Source organism: Episyrphus balteatus, chromosome 1 (genome assembly GCF_945859705.1).
Source record: "Episyrphus balteatus chromosome 1, idEpiBalt1.1, whole genome shotgun sequence".
In the NCBI taxonomy this organism is placed as follows: Eukaryota; Metazoa; Arthropoda; class Insecta; order Diptera; family Syrphidae; genus Episyrphus; species Episyrphus balteatus.
Genome location: NC_079134.1, coordinates 168,810,482 through 168,830,264, shown reverse-complemented (window position 1 = coordinate 168,830,264; position 19,783 = coordinate 168,810,482). Strand labels below are relative to the sequence as shown.

The following is a 19,783-nucleotide window of genomic DNA, read 5'->3' as shown; positions in this document are numbered from 1 at the left end:
ATGTGAGTTCTATTGAGCCTTTAAGGAACTTATGACTACATTCAACAACGTTTTTGGCTATGGAAATGGAACACGTCTATTATTTCACAGAGAATTAACAAACATCAACTGTCATATTTATGTGATAAAAAGTGTCAAACTGAGAAGAAACAAACTGCAACTGTAAGTATTGAAACTTGATAAAAGTGGGATAGTTTCTGAATTAGTCCTGAACATGGCCACATACAAACAAATCTACAGTTGTTTGGAAGAAGAAATTAGGTTTTGACATATGTCAATAATCTGTGAGACAGATCCTATAAGTATTCATTTGTTAGTGTTGAAAAAAAAAAAACACTCAAAAACCATTTTTGCCCCACTGTATCCTGTCGCCATGGTCGTTGGAATGATTTATGATTTGAAAATTTAATTGAGGAAGGAATATAAGGTGATCGAAGAATGTTGATATTGAATGCTTTGTCTGTGCGAAAGTGTTTTCAGTGCGCGGTGCAATTCGTAATTGAAATTGTGAATGCATGTTTTATTTTTTTTTTACTTTCAGCTGAAATGCAGAGTAATAAAACCTTTATTAGCAAGGACTTTCTAGGTGGTTGATTCGTATTAACGGAAGGTAGTTACTTGCAAGGTCATAATTAATAGACTTATGGAAAAAATATTGAATTTCTTGAGCACTGTGAATAAGGGTTTCCTCATATGGTTTTCCAATTGATTAAGCATGGGTAAACTGTTAAAGGTTTAAGCATCTGTTAAATTAATTTATAAGAATGGAAGTTTATTGAATTGATATAGGTACCTAAAGCATTAAAATTTTACAAAATATAACTACCAGATGACGTTCTAAATTTCTACAGAAATGTCATTTTTAGGAATACTATACTGTCAAACAATATAGTTTATCTAATTACTATCAGGAATTCCATAAGAATTCATCTTAGTGACGAGTGATTAGTGACGTAGATACATTTTTTATATAAGGGAAAAACTATTATTTTACAGAGCATTCAAAATAACTCACCAAAGTCACATGTCAAAGTCTTTTGAGTCGTTTTTTTCTTGTATTCGTAAGATTATAGCTCTTACGATCTTTAAACTTTTCCAAAATTAACGTATTTTCGCAGGCACGATAGTTCTGCGTTCAATTGTCATATATTAGTGGCAAATGAGATCTCCCATTTCGCTCGAAAATGTTTTTCATATAAAAGCTCTCGAAAACCAACGACCAACGACGACCGACAGCAAAAAAGGATCGACACCGGAACTTCAACGTTCAGGTATAATTTTTTTTTTTTTTCAAAAACGCTATTGGCGTTGGAGAGGCTTAAAAAGAAAAGTCGCGATCGTTTGGGAAAGTTTTCAATACTGACCTAACCAAAATGTCTCCTTGTTATTAAAAACTCTACATTTATGTGTTTAAAATTGTGATTGCAACAAACTTAATTAAAATAGAATACATCATGCAAGAAGCGGATACGAATAGTTACTATCCGCAGTTCTTTTCACAAACGGATCGGACGTGCGCCTCTTAACAATGTGTACCTATTTAATTTACAACAAATCACAACTCAACATCAAGAGAGCTCTAATTCCTGGATATCTTGGCAAATTATGCATCTCTCCCAAAAAAAAAAAATAGAAACGAAAATGAATTGATGCTCTGTGATACATCCCATTGTCATCTCTAATAGCGCGCGCATAACAGTCGAAGAAATTGCTTGCACGATTGCACGAAAAGAAAGTATATTCGTCGGAATTGCATTACCATCATCAGCGAGCTTTGAATGAAATTAGCTCTTATTAAGGTATCTTTTTGCCCCGATTCAATGGGAGGCTTCTCTATTTCGTGGGTTCTTTTTTTTCTTGTGTATTTTTAGTTTCATTTACAGGAGTTTGAGGGAGCACTCTGTAGTGAACAAGATTTAATAACTCAAAACTCATAGAGTCAAGATATGGCTAGCAGTTAATTTAAAGCAATGCTCAAGTTTTTACAGCCCTTTGTCCGCACATTTGTTCTTCAACATTCAACAATCACACAAAAAAATAACAGCCTTATCCGCAGGTATAGATTTACATCGATCGTGTTCTTCATTTTTGTTTGGTCTAAAGTACAAAGGACAAGCACCAGGAGCAAGGAAATCTTTATGCACGTTTCAAGACAAAGTGAAATTGGAGTAAGGTGTTTGTTTGCTTATATTTGTTTTTTATTTCTTCGTTTTTGTTAAAGTTGAATGCGAATTTTTTTTTCTTGATAAAAGAAAAACCATAAAAAGATCTTTTGGGATATGAAAGATTTATCCACGACAAAGTGTGAAATTTTCATTTCCCTTATTGTAACTTTCGGTTTCGGGTTCGTTTATTTTTGTATATTGCTTATGCGAGATGGGGAAAGCCCTTAGCTTGTTATATTTACTGACAAAAGGTTTTATAGACAAAAGGGCATTATGTGTACAGCTTAACGTCAAAAGCAATTATCTCCACCTCAAGTGGCGCGAGGCGCATTGTGCCGCAATTTAAATTGAATTTCGGTTTAGACTTTAGAGATTTTGAAACTTTTAATCTGCGTTGATACTTAATTTTAATTTACTCAATTCAAAGCTTAAAAGTTATACCTAACCTATGTCGTGTGGTACCCTTTTCAAACTGCAACATAGTAGCATAACATAGGGCAACAATTTTAATTCCCAAAGTGACACTTTTATAGAAGCAATACCTTGCATAGAACTCTCCGACTTATATCATTGGGTGACCCAATGGTCGGGTATATGTGTGGCGATCGTTGACTTCTTAATGAGCTTAACATTTCGATCTTGGAGATAATTTGGCTTTTTAATTGATAAACCTAATGCATAAATATACGGTTTTTTGATTAAGTTTTATGAGAGATATCAATCAGCGTTTAATCTTAAATGCATTTTCAAGATTGAATTTTATTGTGGTGTTAAAGGGCTTGTAAAAGATTGAGCGGTTTCATTAAAGTTTCTTAGTTTGAAATATGGTTTGGTAGTGTGCAATTAAATGGGCATATTTTAAGAAAAAATCGTGTTCTTCTTGAACGAACTTACGTTTAAGGTAGTTAAAGTTATGTAATACTATACTTGTTAAGTAATACCTACTTAGGTACTATAATCTAGTACTGTCATCCTACACATGCTTTCTTGTGTGTATTGATGAAATGCTTTAAATAATATCCCAATCCAATTCTTGTTGTTATTGTTTTTGTTGCATAGTTTTAAAAAGGAATCCAATAAAATAAGGCTATCACATAACGCGAATTTTTTAAATGGATTTTTCAGGTCCTATATACGATACCTATTACAACGATGTTAACTTTTGGTAAACCTGCTAAAAAGGTATAGATGGTAAACGAACTGTCAAACTCATACAAAATTTTGACACATTTACCAATTTACCAGATGTCGAATCGGCTAAGGTGATATTTGATAGTTGACAGTCAAACTGTTAAGTCTTTTAGCTTTCAATAGCTGACTAATTATCTGTAGCCTGTCAAATTCACACGAGCCGATTTTTGTCACAGATAAACAATCGCCACTTGCCAAAAATCGGGTCGTGAAAGTCTAACGTAAACAGTATGGAAGAAATCTTTTTTCTAGTCCGAAACCTGCGCAGCAAGAACCTTATATTTGTAGATTTATGTGACGTAGCATCTGCATTCTTACTTGCTTGCAAGTTTGAGTTTTCCAACGCTAGAACGCTAAGAGCTATTAAATTCCTTGCTTGTCTTATTACTCTTCTCCTGGCTTTAAAATTAGCATGCAAGTTTATTACAAGTAGCAAAATTGTGAATGTTAAGTAAAAATTGAAATTTAAGTGTATTGAAATTTGCTTGCAAAACTTGCACGTGTTTCCATGAAGTTAAAAGGGCTTTTTCATGTTCATGATCGTTTTACACACGCGAACCAGTTGGACATATAAAATTTGTTTCTTGGGCAGAGTTCATGAAGAGTGTTTAAGCACTCTGCTGCAATTTTTGTACCTATCTCACAAATCTCAATTTTATCAGAAAAAATTTCATACGTTTTTCTAATCAAAGAGTTCGTCTTCTTATTTTATGTAGGTATGGTATACTATCTTAGATTCTTGTTTTCAGCACTAATTAGCTTACGAAAGACTCGTTCTTGACTACTTTGTTTCAAAATAATTTACAACCTGTAAACGATGTCTTTTTTACTTGTGAAACTTCACCACTATCCACTCGATTTATCAGCAATTATCGTCCGTCTATTCGTGTTACTAAAAAGAGTAAAGCATTAGGCAATATAATATTAAGCAAACAACCAGCATCCTTTTCTCTATTTTGGCCAAAAGGGTTTTTACGCAGGTAATTTTTTACTATAAATGGTATATCGAAGAACAGGTGAGACAATCGGATATCTGATGACACATCAAAATGTTTAATTTATAACCACATACGGATGTGTGTGTCCAAAGGACCGCATATATGTGTTTACCTTAAGAATTATCTCTAGGTCTCTTATATCTTCTATATAAACATAGCAAAGAGGTTTGCTCAAAGTCGTCAAAAAGTCTTTGCGTGTTATTTTTGCTGCTTTAAGATTACTCACAAAGCGTGTGGGTAGCACAAGCGATGGACGATTTATCAATTAGGCATTCATAGCATGTCTAACGGAGCAACTATAGTGAAAGCCAAACCAATAAAGCAACGAAATCCAAAATTGATGATTGGAATCATAATAAATGTGTTCATATAGGTTCCTCTGTGAGGAAAGATATGGGGGGATAGGGATGTCTTCCTGGAGCCTTGGAATTAATAGAAATAGGTTTTTTTTGTTTAGCATCGCCAATTGTGCATCGATTTGAAGAGTCATTCAGTTGCTCTTTGTATGCCACAATTATCCATTGTATCGAGTGATACCTATGGTACGTTCAAAGAGCTTAATGAGGGGTTAGTAGATGATCGTTGATTTCTTCAGCGTAATAATGTAGGTAACATATTGAAAAGATCCTCGTATTGATTTTTGACATTGTGGGAATGAGGTTAGAAATGGTTTCTTTGAATGAAATGTGTGGCGTTTAATATGGGCCACGTCCTTATAAAAATAACACAACAGTTTTTAACCAAGCTTTATATTTTTCTCATCTAATTCGCATCAGCAGTTCTGTGAAGATGTAGGCAGAGCCGGTTTTAGGGGGGGGGGGGCAGCCTAGGCTGTCGCCCAGGGGCGCAAGAATTGAGGGGCGCCTAGGCGCCCCGAACTTTTACAAAAGTTATATAAATAACGAAGTCTTTCCAATCGATGTTTTATTTTTTTTTACATTCACAAAGGCGCCCCAATTTGTTTCTATTTTACATTTTCAACGGCGCTCGTATTGTTTGTCCTAAACTTTTTGAAGAATGAAGGCGCCCCCCAATTTTGGGTTAATTTATTTGGCTTCCGGAAGGACAATGGTGTCCAAAATCTTCGTTCATCTTTGAAGAACAAGGCGCCCCAATTTCTTTTGAAAGACTAAAGCAATCCTAATATTCCTGCTACCAATTTAATTTTTGCAAAGGTGCCCCTATAATAATGAATAAGGAAAGAAAAGGGAGACGGACAGAGTCCCGAAATTAAAAATCCAGAAAGCCCAAAATCCAGAAAACGCTAAATTCCGAAAACCCAAAAACACAAAATCCCGAAAACCCACAATCCCAAAATCCCGAAAACCCAAAATCCAGAAATGCCAAAAATTGACAGCTTCTCCATTTCTCATAAAAACTACTGAGAATAAAAAAATAGGTCTATTCGTTGTTCCCCCCTCCAGGGCACTCTAAGTCATTTCAAATAACTGTGAAAAAAATCAGAGTTTCTCGGGTTTTCATTTTACATCGAACACCTCAGAGCTTTAGTTTCATCAGCGAATATCGAACACAGAGCAAATAACTCTGGTTGAAAAAGGAGCTACAAAAAACGCTTGACAACGAATTCGGAGCGACCCAGAGACCTTATACTTATAAAGGTATGTTGTTTTCGATTGGCAGTCCGGAAGCGCCTGGAATCATTAAGAAGCGTGCTGCAAGTTTTTTATTCTCCTAGTGAAAAAACAAAAACAAAATATTTGATTTTTCACCAATACAGATATTAAATTTTAGAATTGGGTGGAAGCGATTCAAAGTTTTTTATTGGATTTCAGAATGAGTGAATCATTGAGTGATTCCAATCGAAAACGACATTAATGTACCTAGTTGAAAAAGTTTTTGAAAAAATATTGTTCAAATATAACCAACTGTACCTAATCTTTAAATGTGTTTAAACAAAAAAGTCAGAGATAAAGGTAGTCTTGTCAATTGAGCCTAAATGACATGAATAATTAATTTTTTTTTAAGTTAACCTTTTTAAGTTAATACACTGCACATTTTTAATAAAAGAGGTAAGACATAATCTGCTATTGCTTTTTTTCGTGATTTTAAAAAATTGTTTTTAGATAAATTTTTTTTAGAGGCGAGACTTGCAATCTTGCCCAGGGGCGCCGGTAGTGCTTAAACCGGCACTGGATGTAGGTAAATTGCTGCGCCACGCCCTGATCTAACACTACCCCAGTAAAAATAGAAATTGAATTTTTAAAGAAAAAAATAAAAAAAAATCTTGGCCGCCGCAGCACAGCTGCACCACTGCCGTTTGGCGGAAAATTTCTGCGCACCACCGCTACACCACGACTGCATCACGTCCGCACCATTTCATTTTGTATGAAAAATTCTCTGCACCATGATACACAATTTTGCATTATTGAGAAAAAATCTACCGACGAGAGAAGATTGGACCCGAGTATCCAGAGCACTTTCAATTAGAAGTCCACCACCAAGTTATGTTAGTACAAACTAACAATTTGTTGCTTAAGTAAAAATAACTTTGAAGACGACTTAAACATTTGTATAAGTACGAGAATAGAATTTTTGATCATGGTGCTGCTGTGGTGCGGTGGAATTCCATTTTTACTCGGGACGCGCCTAACTTATAGTACAGACAGAAGTTTGGCTTTTCACACAAAGTCCTTAAGATTTTTTTGTAGGAACATTAAAGCAAGTCAATCTCAACTTGATAAACCACAAGATACCTCTGTACACAGATAATTGAAAAATACTTAAGTTAACATTAACATGCAAATGCTTTCATTTATTGATTTAATGATTCATCTAACCAATTAAAACTTGGTTTTATAGTTCAAAGTGATTGATGACTTTATTTCCCATAGTCTTCGAACTGCAATAAAAAATTCTCCACAAAAGTCCTTTCACCTCTGTGGTGTTATTCAAATTGCAAATATATTTTTATCATCTATCTTACTACTCAAATTTTTAAATTGATAAAATATAAACAAAAAACTTTATTCAACACGAAACACATTAAGGCAGATCAATTTCAAATTTATGGCGCCTTATGGCACACACAACAAAGTGGAACCCTCGATACTTTGCCCTCTTTGAGGAAGAAAACAAATATATCTTCTCCCAAAAACTCGGTCAACATTTCTTATTGTTTATTTATTTTTGTTTTGTTAGTTTTAAATAACTAAACCCTGAGTCACCATAAAAGAAGGCATAAACACACCACCATCCAGGACCCGGAAACACATGATCCATGGTGATTCCAAAGCCGGTTCCATATACTTCACAGAGATGCAGAAGAGATGCGAGCTGCTGGAATCATACAACCTTGGCGTACGCCCAAATAAAATATAAAAACAAAAACAAATAACCAACGATTTAATTTCAAATGCACACCAAACGATGACTAAGAAAGAGGGAACACCATCACAACACATCAACTTGCAACAAACTTGCCGCACCAGTTCCATCAGTGTGTTAATATTTACAAATCATCTTAGCATTATTTTGACAAATACGCGAACTCGGGAGATTATTTTTGCTTTTTGGTTTGGCATTTTCGCATATATGGTTGGTTAATCATTGAACCACTTTGTATAAAAAAAGAAGTTTGCTTTGTGTTTAAGGTGCTTCTTGTGTGGAGTAGTATCGAAGAGTCAATATCACCGAAGTGTTTAATGAGTGGATGGGAAGATTGTTTGTCTTTGCATTGGAATGGGTATAAGACTACTCTAGGTCAGTGAGCTTATGTCAGTAAACAACGAAGAGCTTTAACTGGTAGCTAAGAAAATTCGATCAACTTTGAAGTCGGAACGAACTGTTTCTTTTCCGTTCTGCCATATGGAATGAGAGAGGGTACCTAATATTCAGTCGATTTTCATATTAACCTTCGAAAAGTCAATAGGGGGAGAAGTTCACTTCCGGAAATAGAGCTGAATGTCGCTATGTTGCCATGTCGCTATGTCGCCATGTCGCTTTGTCGCCATGTCGCTATCTCGCTTTATCGATATGTTGCTATGTCGCCATGTCACCATGTAGCGATGTCGCTATGTCGCCATGACGCTTTGTTGCCATGTCACTAGGTCACCATGTCGCTATATCGCTATATCGCCATGTCCCCATGTCGCTATGTCACCATGTCACTATGTCACCATGTTGCTATGTCGCTATGTCGCCATGTCGCTTTGTCACCATGTCGCTATGTCGCCATGTCGCTATGTCGCCATGTCGCTATGTCGCCATGTCGCTATATCGCTATGTCGCAATGTCACCATGTCGCGATGTGGCTTTGTCGCCATGTCGCTTTGTCGCCATGTCGCTTTGTCGCCATGTCACTTTGTCGCTATTTCGCCATGTTGTTATTTCACCATTTCGCTATGTCGCCATGTCGCTTTTTCGCCATGTCGCTATATCGCTATGTCGCCATGTCACTAAGTCACCATGTCACCATGTCGCCATGTCACGAAAAATGTTCAAGTCTTCAAAGTCGACAACGAAAACACTAACGAAAAAAAGTCAAAATAAAAATAATCCAAATTAATTTAAAATCAAGAAAAAAACAGAATTTAAGCTGAAAAAAACGTCAACATTTCTCTTGGAATCAAGAAAAATTCACAAGAACAATAATTAAAAATAAGTGACAAAATGAATGAAAACTCTCTAATTTTTAGCTAGAGCTGCGTACTGAAAAACGTAAAGCTAAACGAAATTTTTCGTTCAAGCCTAGTATACGCAGATCGGGAAAAGACAAATTTTATCTCTACAATTTTAATCTCTACAAAACATTTTTTAATCCTGCGCAAAATTTTGAAGTTGGAGAAATTACCTAGGGTAAACTGCCCAATCATTGGCACCTTAAGCGAATGTCGCACCAACTTTAGTTCGCAGTTTTTTCCGTATAGCATAAAACTATTATTAATACTTTTTTTTTGTAATTATCAATATCTCGTTTGCTAAGAATATGCCAAAAAAGGTGGGAATAGTGAATTAAAAAAAAAAAAAAAAAATAGTAGCTGTAAATGGTTTTTTAACTCAAGGTGCCAATCACATAAAGAGTGGCAACAATAGGGCAGTTTACCCTTAGAGGATATAATATATGGAGTGTTTGTGCTGTTAGTTCCGTGAAACTTTTACAGAGGGCTCTAGTTTCTTTCAGTTTTTCGATGAGTGCATGCCTCCATTTTATTTTCATTTGATGGCTGTCATCAACAAGCGTGTTTATTTACAGCTGCGGAACCGGACTCGCACTGAAAAACGAAGGCCGCGACCCCTATCCATGCATATGGCGTTACAATGTATTAGGTATAGGAACAAGCACTCCATATATTATACCCTCTAAGAGTTTACCCTAAGTTTTTTCTTCTTTCAAATTAAATTAATTTTTGTTTTTGTTTTTGATTTGATTCTGAGTTGTATTTGCTTCGTCTTCACTTTCCAAGTATTTTATTAAAGAGTCCACCTTAATTTTGTTTGAATTTTTTTCAATTTTGTTTTATTTTTTTTCCTTGTCACAATTTTTGCCGGCAAAATAATGCTTCGAACATTATTTGTCCGCGCAAAATTAAGTGGAGACTTTTTCTTTACAGCGGCTCCAAATATTTAAATTTTGCGCGTGAACTGCGTACTGCTTGGAAAAATATTCAAGACAAAATTTGTTCCGAGAAAAAATTTGTATGAGAAATAAAATTTTTCCCGATCTGCGTACTAGGCTTCAAGATTTCGTTAACGAAATTTCGTATGGAAAGTTTCGTTTCGCTTCAGGCCTTATATCTAAAGTTGATATAGCAAGTTCTTAAACCTGACGATTTTGACTCGCAAATTGTATGATTAGGTTCTTCTGAACCTTTTTTAAGACTTTTAAGGCTTGGCCACACCGGAGGGTACGCGGTAGCGGTACGGGTAGTGGCAACGATATTTGTATTAAAAAAATTCCACACCCAAAAATTGATGTGTCAGTTTGGAATTTTTTCCATACAAATACCCGTACCGTTACCTGTACCTCTACCGCGTACCCTCCGGTGTGGCCAAGCCTTTAATCCATAAAAATTTCTCTATGTAAAAGTAGAATAATCATCGAATGCCATAGAAAACACATTCGTGAACATTTTTTTTATAGAAAACTACAAGTGCGAACGTACCTTTTAATAAATTCAAAACTGTTCACTTTTCCAACCCTCCACTGTCTCCCTTATGTTTTTGACATTTCCCCATCAAATCTGTCAAAATTTTGACATTTCACCCTTTTTCAAAACAAAAAAAAAATCCATACAAAAAAAATACTTTTCCACTTTCGATCTCAAGTTGTGTCTACTATTTTTTTTTTGTCTTTTGTTTGCTTTATCACTTCCAATCACCATCATAAAACGAACCCATTATAGATTAAATTGTAAGAAAAAACCTTATCTCCACTCATTAGCTCTTAATTAATGATCATCCTTAATCAATTATTACTTCAATACAACAAAACAAAACATAAATGCAGCACTGATAGAAAAGTGCTCTGCTAGCAATAGTCAGTCATTTATTAACGCGTCTGGATGACGACGTGATGAAATCCAATTGTATTAGCTAATAAAAGAACATTTTGTTATCAATTCCCGAAGGAAAGAAAAGTTGTCTTTGTTTGTTTGATTTTGGAATCGATTTGATCAACTTTTCCCAAATGGCTTCGTACACTCGCGAAAAAATCTACAAATCATGGTCACACATTCCCGAAGTAACCTTAATCAAAGAAGTCGCTACCAAAGGTGAGCATATTCAACTTTGTATTGATTATTTAGCTTCGAAAAAACAAATCCCACTCCAAGAATGTAAACAATATTTTCACGATGTTGTCGATTCTTATGTGGCAAGATTACTCGGTGAGAAACTTGTCTGCAAAGCAGAGAATGTTCTAAAACATGTCCAACGCAATGTCAAATGTGTCTTCCTTGAATTCGGCTTCGAATGTACAAATGAAGAAGTCAAGGAAGCAATTGTTGAACATTTAAAGAAAAAGGATCCTGTAAATTTTGAAGAAGATATGAGAGAACTTTATTTTTATCATTGCATTGCAATTCAAATAAAGAACTGCCCTGACTTGCTAGAGCAAGCTAACAAAGAGAGTCCAAAACGAATGAGTTTGGAGAATTTTCTTCATCTATCTGAATCGACTCAAAGAAAACTTATGGCCAAATTGTATATTGTAACTAGGAACGCGAATATCTTGAGTCGAATTAAAAAACAAGATTTATGGGATTGTTTTGTTGAGGGCCAACATTTCTTGGAATTAATTCAATGGTGTTTTGCCACTGAAACACATTCCGAAGAAGATGACTGCTTTTCCAAGTGGCCTGTTGAAGTTGAAATGTATGAATTCGCACTCAACAAACTAAAAAACCCACCGGACACATTAAGGAATCACTTTGCTCGGAAAGGATTCATCTTTACTGATGAAAAATTTGATGTTCCTTTGGCTCTGAGAAGAATTTGCTCCTCGGAAAGCTTTAAAACTAATAAAGAAATCATTGATAAACTTGCTATTGGTCAATTTATTATGTCCAATCCAAGTCTTTATCCAGTTCTTCTGAGAGAATTTGTTTCTACTAGAGAATTGGAAGAGATAAGAGAATCAACTGCGAAAGATAAAGAGTTTCTTGATATGATTCTCTCATTGAAATATCACGATATTAAATCTAGAGCTGGATTTCAACAAATTACCTACTCTGTCCGAGCTTATTTAGATAGTAAAAACCTTGAATTTGATGATTCATCTTTGTCGTTGGTTGAATTCCTTATGAATGACGCAAATAGCGTATCATCTCTCAATGCATTCCTTCATTCAAATCAGATGACATATCTTCAAACTTTGGCCAAACGATTGGAGACCACCTCGCCAACACTTCCATCGCCTTATGATTTTTTGAAACGTTTTAAAAATCTTGATTTCCAAGAGATTTGTAATGACTCGGGAGTTGAAGAGGTTGCATCATTTTCAAATCCTCTTCTTTGTGAGAAATTCTCACGGAAATATCAACTTAATTTTCTTCATTATCTGAAACAACAAAGAAGCAGTTATGCGGCGTATTTTTTCTTTATTGAGCACCTGAAAAGCTATTCCCAGATCACAAAAGCCCAACTATTTACTTCCACCGAAACTGTAGCTGAATTGGCTTTGCAAAGTTCGACAAATACTGATTTGGTGGCACATTGTGTGGCATTTAGTGAAATGCTTGGATTTGACACACAAAATTTGAGGAGTTTCATAAAACTGACCCGAATGTCTGATGGACAGGAAGAGAATGGAAATCAGTTTTTTGGATTTGGAGATCTCATTGTGAATTGTGAACAACGTTTAGCTCAGGAATTGGATGTGTTTCCTTTGAGTGAATATCAGGCTTTGATGAGGATTGCAGAGTGTAATCAGTATAAGAAATGGCCGGAAGTCATTATTGAGAAGTACTGTCGGGCGAATGACTGGTGGAAAGTTTTAGTCCTTATTCAGTTTTTTGATATTCCTTTGGAGCAGGTGAAGAAAATTGCAAGACTATTTCGATGTAAAGAAATCGGTGAGCATATAATTCGGGCACTTTCATTTGAACCCGGAACAGAGAAACCTAAAAGACGACCAAGTGTTTCCAGACAGAAGTCGAGAACGGTTAAATATGAAAATTTAGTAAGTCTACCTTAATTCCAGGAATCACCTCCTAATCGATTTTCTCTTTTTCAGCCATCGACAACATCAGCTGAAACAATGACATCTTCAATGAGTTCACAAAATGATCCCAATGCTCTTTTCAAGGCATCCAATCAGATTCGTTTTCTTCATGAAAATGATTCTTTAGATATTTTTGCTATAATCCTCGTGAGTTCGAATTCAATTCCTGAGGAGAGAATATTCTCGGATTTGAATAAATTTCTCGAGATTATCCTAGATAGTCATTCCTATTCGACATCGGTGAATTTGATGAAAAATTCTGTAAGCTATAACTTGCCGATTCTTGCTCTCCTCTCGGCAACTGTGTCGTCACAGAATCTCGATTGGAATTGGTTGATTTGGTTGACAATTTCGACTGATTTTTGGGATAAAACCATATCAAATATAAATACTCTTTCCTATGGGATAAATCGAACTGTTTGGGCCTTGATTGAGCATTGCGTCTGTGATGGTTATGTCCAGATGCTTTATCAAAGCTTTGATATCTTCTATAAGGTAGTTCTATAAGCTAGATCCTCCCCCAACTAATGTGTTCTCTCTTTTACAGGAGTCTCCATTTTCTCATTTCACAACATTCCTCCATGAAACAAATCAACATAACTTCACCGATGACGTCGTTAATGAACTTCGATTGTTCCTTCTAGCATGGAGTAATGATGACCTGGAACTTCCACTTTGTGAGAATCCTAAAAAAGATCAAATAATGTTCCAAATAACACGGCTTTTGATGCTTCATTTGAAAGAAAATTTCAGTTCGAGATTCTATCAGGAAAAATTCCTTACACTTATTTGCCACTCAGGAATTAGTGACATCAGTGGAATTGTAGACTTTTGTCTTCTCAAAGAAGCCTTTACAGTTATTCGGGCTATTCCATCGATTGAAATTAATTTTTTGAATCTTCTCGACGAAGATAATGTGGAATATAATGAAGTTCTTGGAATTCTTCTCGAGACTAATCGATACGATGAGGCAATTAAGTTGTCCTCTTTGTTGAGTCTCCCCATCAGCAATATCGTTTATGCCAAGTGGATATCAGAAGTGGAATCTCTAGATTCGGAGATTCTTGACTTTGATCGATATGAACAGGAAATTGTCGATCATAGTCTTCCGCCTGAGATTTTGGTGACTTTTTGTCTCTTCTCAGCTGGCCGGATCAATCAGTTCTGTCCGAAGAAGTATATGTTGTTGAAGCGAGCTCTGGATGTGATTAAGAGCAATCACCTATTTCCAAATGAGTCATTTGATCGAGATCAAATTGAGTATGATATGGTTCTCTGCTACTTAGAAATCCCCGAAGAAGATGTTGATAAATTGGATATCTACTATTCTGAGTATTTTGAGGAGATCATGTTAAAGGAACGCTGTGTCTTGTATAAGTCATTTCTTGAGTTGAAAGAATTGGCTGGCATTGAAGATCTAACAACAAGTCTAAAGACAGAACTCACTGAGAAAATGAAACTCAGGCTAGCTTTGTTGTTGAATAAGCTTCTGGATGATGGAGATATTGTAGAGGCTTTGCGATTGCAAGCTTTGTTTGAATATCGACCGATTGATTTGCATTTTATTGTTTTCTGCATGGCTTTGGCCGAGGGTTTGACTACCTTGAGGAATTTGTCGCATGAAGAACGTCAGATGTTGAGTGAGATCGAAAAGAGTTCGTTTTCGAAATTTAATAAGCGAACTTTGGGGAATCTGAAACCAGGTGGTAAGTTCAAGTCACTCCTTTTTGCCTTCTCTTTGATATAAAAGTCTTGTTTTCTTTCAGGCGCTTCATCTCCTTATAAAATGGGTGATTTGTCAGATAGTAGTTCGACTATGGAATTATTGGAATTTGAGGAAATTCCTCCGAAAGAGAAACAAGAAACTCTCAATGCCATTCAGGGTATTGCATCAAAATTGAAATTCGGAGTGAATTTGGGCAAACGGATTGTGATGACTTATCGAGCGGCAATGTATTTGGATAAGGAGTACATTGATGTGTTGCGAACGAAGGATCAAGCATACTTGTTGAAGAAAGCAACGAAGGAAGAATGCTTGCATAAGTTGTTGGTGGTATCGGATATTTTTACATCAACACAAATGACACCGATGGAGGTAAGAAATGTTTTTGAATATGTAACTGAGCTTAGTGTAGTTTCCACATTCGTGTAGTGGAAAGAAGAAAGAATCTGTTAGATTAAGAGTAAACTCTTGCTTTTTCTCTTGCTAAGCTGTTCTTCACGACTGCAAAGCATGTTGAAACTTAATGACATGAAAGAAAGAAAAGTCTCTGCCCAAGTGGTCAGCTTGTTCATCCCCGTATTAATAGGTCAGTTGTTTTTAGAATGTCTCTAGAGCCCAAAGTCTTTTCTGATTACGCGGAAATCTTTTAATGGCTTTCTAAGCTATCATTTAAAAAATATACTAAGCGTGTTTTTTTTTTAATTTCAGTCGTTAAAGTCTCTAGATTTTCAGTATTCTTGAATGGCTATTTGCTATGCTTCCATTTAAAAACTGGCAGACAAAAGGTATTGATATTTGATAGAATATTTCACAGTCTATAGACTTATATGGATTCTTAATAATTCTTGACTGAAAGATGACTTTTATGTGTTTTAATGTGTTGTCTAGTTGTGGCTCAATGAGGCAATAAATATGTTTCCCTCGCTGTCTTCTGAATTTTAATCGATGTCGAGTGTAAGTTCCTAAATTTAGTACAAAAGAAAGCATTTAACTGTACTTGATAATTAATCTATCGAATCTTAAAAGAACATCAAAACCTTAGTCGACCTTATATCCACTAAACAAACCTAGTAAGGCTCTTGACAAAATATCGAATAGACTTATAAATTTTAAATTGTCTTCCTCGGTTGAGCCTGAATTCTTGAAGTTCATACTTACTTAGAACCTCGAACACAGAGTTCGTTTCAGATCCGCACTTTCAAATATTTTTTTAGCTACCTCTGGGGCAGTCACTTAATCCTTCTTCTTTTCATCGTTTATTTAAACTACATGCATATATCGAAATGATTGTAAAAAATTCCCACAGTTCACTATAAACCATTTCGTCGACTCTCGTCGACTCGTTTAGTGTTAAAAAACTTCATGCTTTTTTTCTCTAGGTTAAAATTGCCGAAAAAAAAGAAAAAGTTCGGCATGTTATTTTCGGTTATTTCCTCGAGTAGTATTGTAGATCAGACCCGATAGAGTCAATATGAAGGAGTCAGTTAAAACTTAAAAACGCTATGGAATCTGTGTAGGTGTCCGACAATCCGACAGTCTTTCATTTCTCCGACACCAAAGTTGTTCAAACAATGCTCAATTCACCGCTCAAAATAAGTTAAATTTGAAACATGAATTTCTGAGAGTTAAACTATTAATAAGTTAGGTAAAAACACCGAAATCTAAACTGACTTTATTTCACCATCCAAAAATCAGTGCCATATTTCTCCATTTTACCATTCACAAAGTTCAAACGTCAACGAATTTTATTGTTTTAGGCAGTCACTATGGCGTATGTGGAACTTTTTCTTCTATTGAAAAAGTTAATAGTAGTTCATTAAACTTTTTCGATCGCCGAACGAGGAATGAAACCAATCGGCCTTTATTAATTTTATTCGCATTCATTAACCTCATAGATTATGTAATAAGTTATTTTGAAACTGAACATATTGAGAAGATTACATATCGAAGCTTAAAACTATTGGTGTTTTTTGTTAAGATTCTATGCTTTTGAATTTGATGCCTTTTCACATTTTAATCATTAACTTCGATGCTCTTCCACTTGAGCTTCTATTTCGAGGACAAAAAAAATTATTTTCGTATAATATCAATATTTTCTGTTTTTTTTTTTAGATTGCCGAACACCTTTCCTTTGAAATCGCTACCGCAGTAATCCGTCCACGTTTTTACATCTTCGAAGTTGATCAACAATCAAAGAGCAACAATCAATTGAAAAACAGTGTTTTATGGGGTTTTAATCTTGAAAAAGAATTCCATTTATTTCTCGAACTCTGTCCCAGTACTACACTTCTCGGCAACAGTCTGCTCGAATATTGCGATGCACTGAAAACTTATCGAAAATTCCAAGATGGCAAAGAATACGAGGAAACTGATGTTTTTCAAAAACTCTCCGAAATCATTCGACTCTATGGCCTGCCAAATGCTGCTCCAGGAACAACTCAAGTACTATCCCACAAGAAACAAAATCTTATTTATGTTGAGTTGCTTATCAAAGCCCATCAATGTTTTGTGCATGAATGTTCAATGGAAGGTATTGCAAATGTCTTAAATAGAGCAAAAGCTCTAAATACTATATTAACAACTGCCAAATCATGGTCATTGATTGTGAGAATGCTTATTGGTTTGGCTAGATATCGAGAAATGTTCTATTGTTTTGATTCGTTGATTAAGAACGACCAATTTGAATCGTTGTTGGGACAGTTTGAGGAGTATAAAGCCGTTAGTTTGCGACAGGCAATTCTTACTTACCTGAGAGAGTATTGTCCGGATAATAAGGACTATTTGAAATTGGCCGGTTTGCATTTTTCCATGTACAAAGAATTGGCCGAGATGTGGGAGGTTGAGGGACGAGATGCAATTGCAATTGTTTCGAGTTTCTCTCAACCGGGGGAGATTTCTCCGGAACAACTTAAAATATCATCACAACATGCATCACCCATACCAAAGTTAAATTGCACCCAGGATTTGTGTGGACTTTTGAATCAGGCATTGGATTACTTTACCCACGCAACGGAGAGCTACCTGATGGACAATAAATTGCTGCCAGCTCAAAAGAGTGTTGCCATGGCAGAGTTGGTTGCCATGCAAATTGATTTGGTGAACAAAGGACTGGCGACTGGAAAATGTGTTTCAGTTTTGGCTGTGCAGTCAAGAGATGACCTTAAGGAGCTTGTTTACTCGGAACTCAGGTAGATTAAGTAAAGAGATTAAATTTTTTTAGAATTTATGGATTTTTGTTTGCTTATAGGGTTCCACAAGCTATGATCCTGAGTCGAGCTTATTCTCTCGAGATAAACTGGGCTGAAGCTATTCTATTCCAATATGTGGTTCTAGAACGAAAAGCCTATCTAACTGAGTTCCAGAATCAAATGCATATCAGCGATTCAATAATTGAAAATGTTGTGAAGGGGTAAATTTAAGATTGTATCTATCCTTGTGATTTTGACTTAATAGACTCTTATTTAGATTCCAACTGTATTCCGTGGGTAACCCAACCAACCGACAAATGGAAGAGAATTTATGTGCATTGGTGGAACATGTGCAATCGATCGCATTGAAGTACAAATTGGCTTCATTATTGAATATGAAGTCGACAGTTATGTCCCTTTTAAATGAACAAACTGTTTATTATCTCAAAGATACAAATTATGGTCGCAATGAGGGTAATATTGCTGATGTCTAGTTGTCAGCAGAAATTAGTTTATTACAAGATTTATTGTTAACATATTTAAGCAGGAATGTAGTTGTTTAGAATGTAGTAATATAGTCCTTTATGTTATTTACTCTTATAATTTCTTAAGTTTATGCAATATTTTTATATAAAATTATACAAATACAATATTAATTGTTATATACACTCTTAAAAACGTTACATACTTAAATTGATATTTAAAAAGCGGATTATCTCTAATTTCTAAGCTCTATTCTGAATGAAAATATTTTCAGGAGAAGGGCACCCACTAGAAAAACTGCCGAAACTTTTGTTCCTTTTTCACTTTTTTGCAACTAGTAACAAAAAATCGAGGAAACTCAAGACAAAAAGGAACCTTAGTCTGGGAATTGTTTAATTGAGAGTATTTATTTAAAATAGGGATGTATGATAATCTTGGCAGGTGGAAGAATTCTTCCACTAAGTTGAATAACTTGGTGAACATCTTATACGGGTTTCTTCGTATGACAGGCTTATAAAGACGGTAATGCGATTACTATCACTGCGATTTGAAATAAGTAACATGGGCGGATACTCTTGTTTGGGTATAGCATTTGTACTAACATGAAGGCTTCATACCTGTCAAAGTTGAAAAGCCTCTGAGCAGAAAAGAAATATAATACAACTTCGACTTCTTGGGAAGGCTATTTTGCCAATTGTTTGAAAAGAGCATTTTATAGGTTGCAAATAAGCATTACTTGAGCTTCTGCCGTTTAGGGCCTATCTCAGGGAATCTTACATGCATGATCAACTCAGGGCTTGACCACAGCCCTAACATAGATATTTCTGTTGAAGTCGGCCCTAGCGAGGTATCCGTCGGAATTGTCCGATGTCATACGAATTGGAGAGTTGTTACCCTTTTGAAGCACACCAAAAAGCATGAATCGTAAAATTTTCCGCTCCAACGGATGCCTTGCTAAGGCCGAATATCTGAGTAGCAAATTGCAACATGTTGGCGCATGTCCGGAGCCTTTGCTGAGAACCTAGGTCTATCTACACCTCTTGCTTCCAGAGAGCCTCCATCAAATGGATTGTGAGTACCATATGCTTCCGCGAAAGATTCCGCTAGGGAACTTATTTTGGACAACCACAGCCACCACGATACTTCCAAATGGCTTTCGTCCATATTTTGTCCGTCAATGTTTTGTCCAGTCGATACCAACACGGGGCCTCACAATATCCAGCGATACTCTTAAGCAGAGTCGGTTAAGACACCTAACTAACATTTCAGCTTCGGTTAAGGTATTATACAGAAGCTACATTTTAGCTTCTTTTGAAGTTTAGTAAGGTTGTTGGCTATGGAAAAAGGAGAACGTT

The 19,783-nt window shown here is 35.7% G+C and overlaps 1 protein-coding gene across 1 annotated transcript; it reads left to right on the top strand.

The window, feature by feature from the left end:
- The first annotated feature begins 10,634 nt into the window (after nucleotides 1–10,634).
- Nucleotides 10,635–18,623, top strand: LOC129907514 (spatacsin). Its single transcript, XM_055983792.1, has 7 exons — nucleotides 10,635–12,992; nucleotides 13,047–13,529; nucleotides 13,582–14,740; nucleotides 14,801–15,129; nucleotides 16,870–17,945; nucleotides 18,005–18,166; nucleotides 18,223–18,623. Exons 1-7 carry the CDS (start codon nucleotides 11,001–11,003, stop codon nucleotides 18,437–18,439), a joined length of 5,418 nt encoding a protein of 1,805 aa, XP_055839767.1. The 5' UTR covers nucleotides 10,635–11,000; the 3' UTR covers nucleotides 18,440–18,623.
- Nucleotides 18,624–19,783: the final 1,160 nt, after the last annotated feature.

Bases quoted from the DNA above. Each gene is read 5' to 3' on its own strand.
- LOC129907514 (XM_055983792.1), top strand. From the start codon at position 11,001: ATGGCTTCGTACACTCGCGAAAAAATCTACAAATCATGGTCACACATT. The intron at 13,530-13,581 runs GTAGTTCTATAA...TCTCTTTTACAG, and splicing joins GCTTTGATATCTTCTATAAG to GAGTCTCCATTTTCTCATTT. The intron at 17,946-18,004 runs GTAGATTAAGTA...GTTTGCTTATAG, and splicing joins CTTGTTTACTCGGAACTCAG to GGTTCCACAAGCTATGATCC.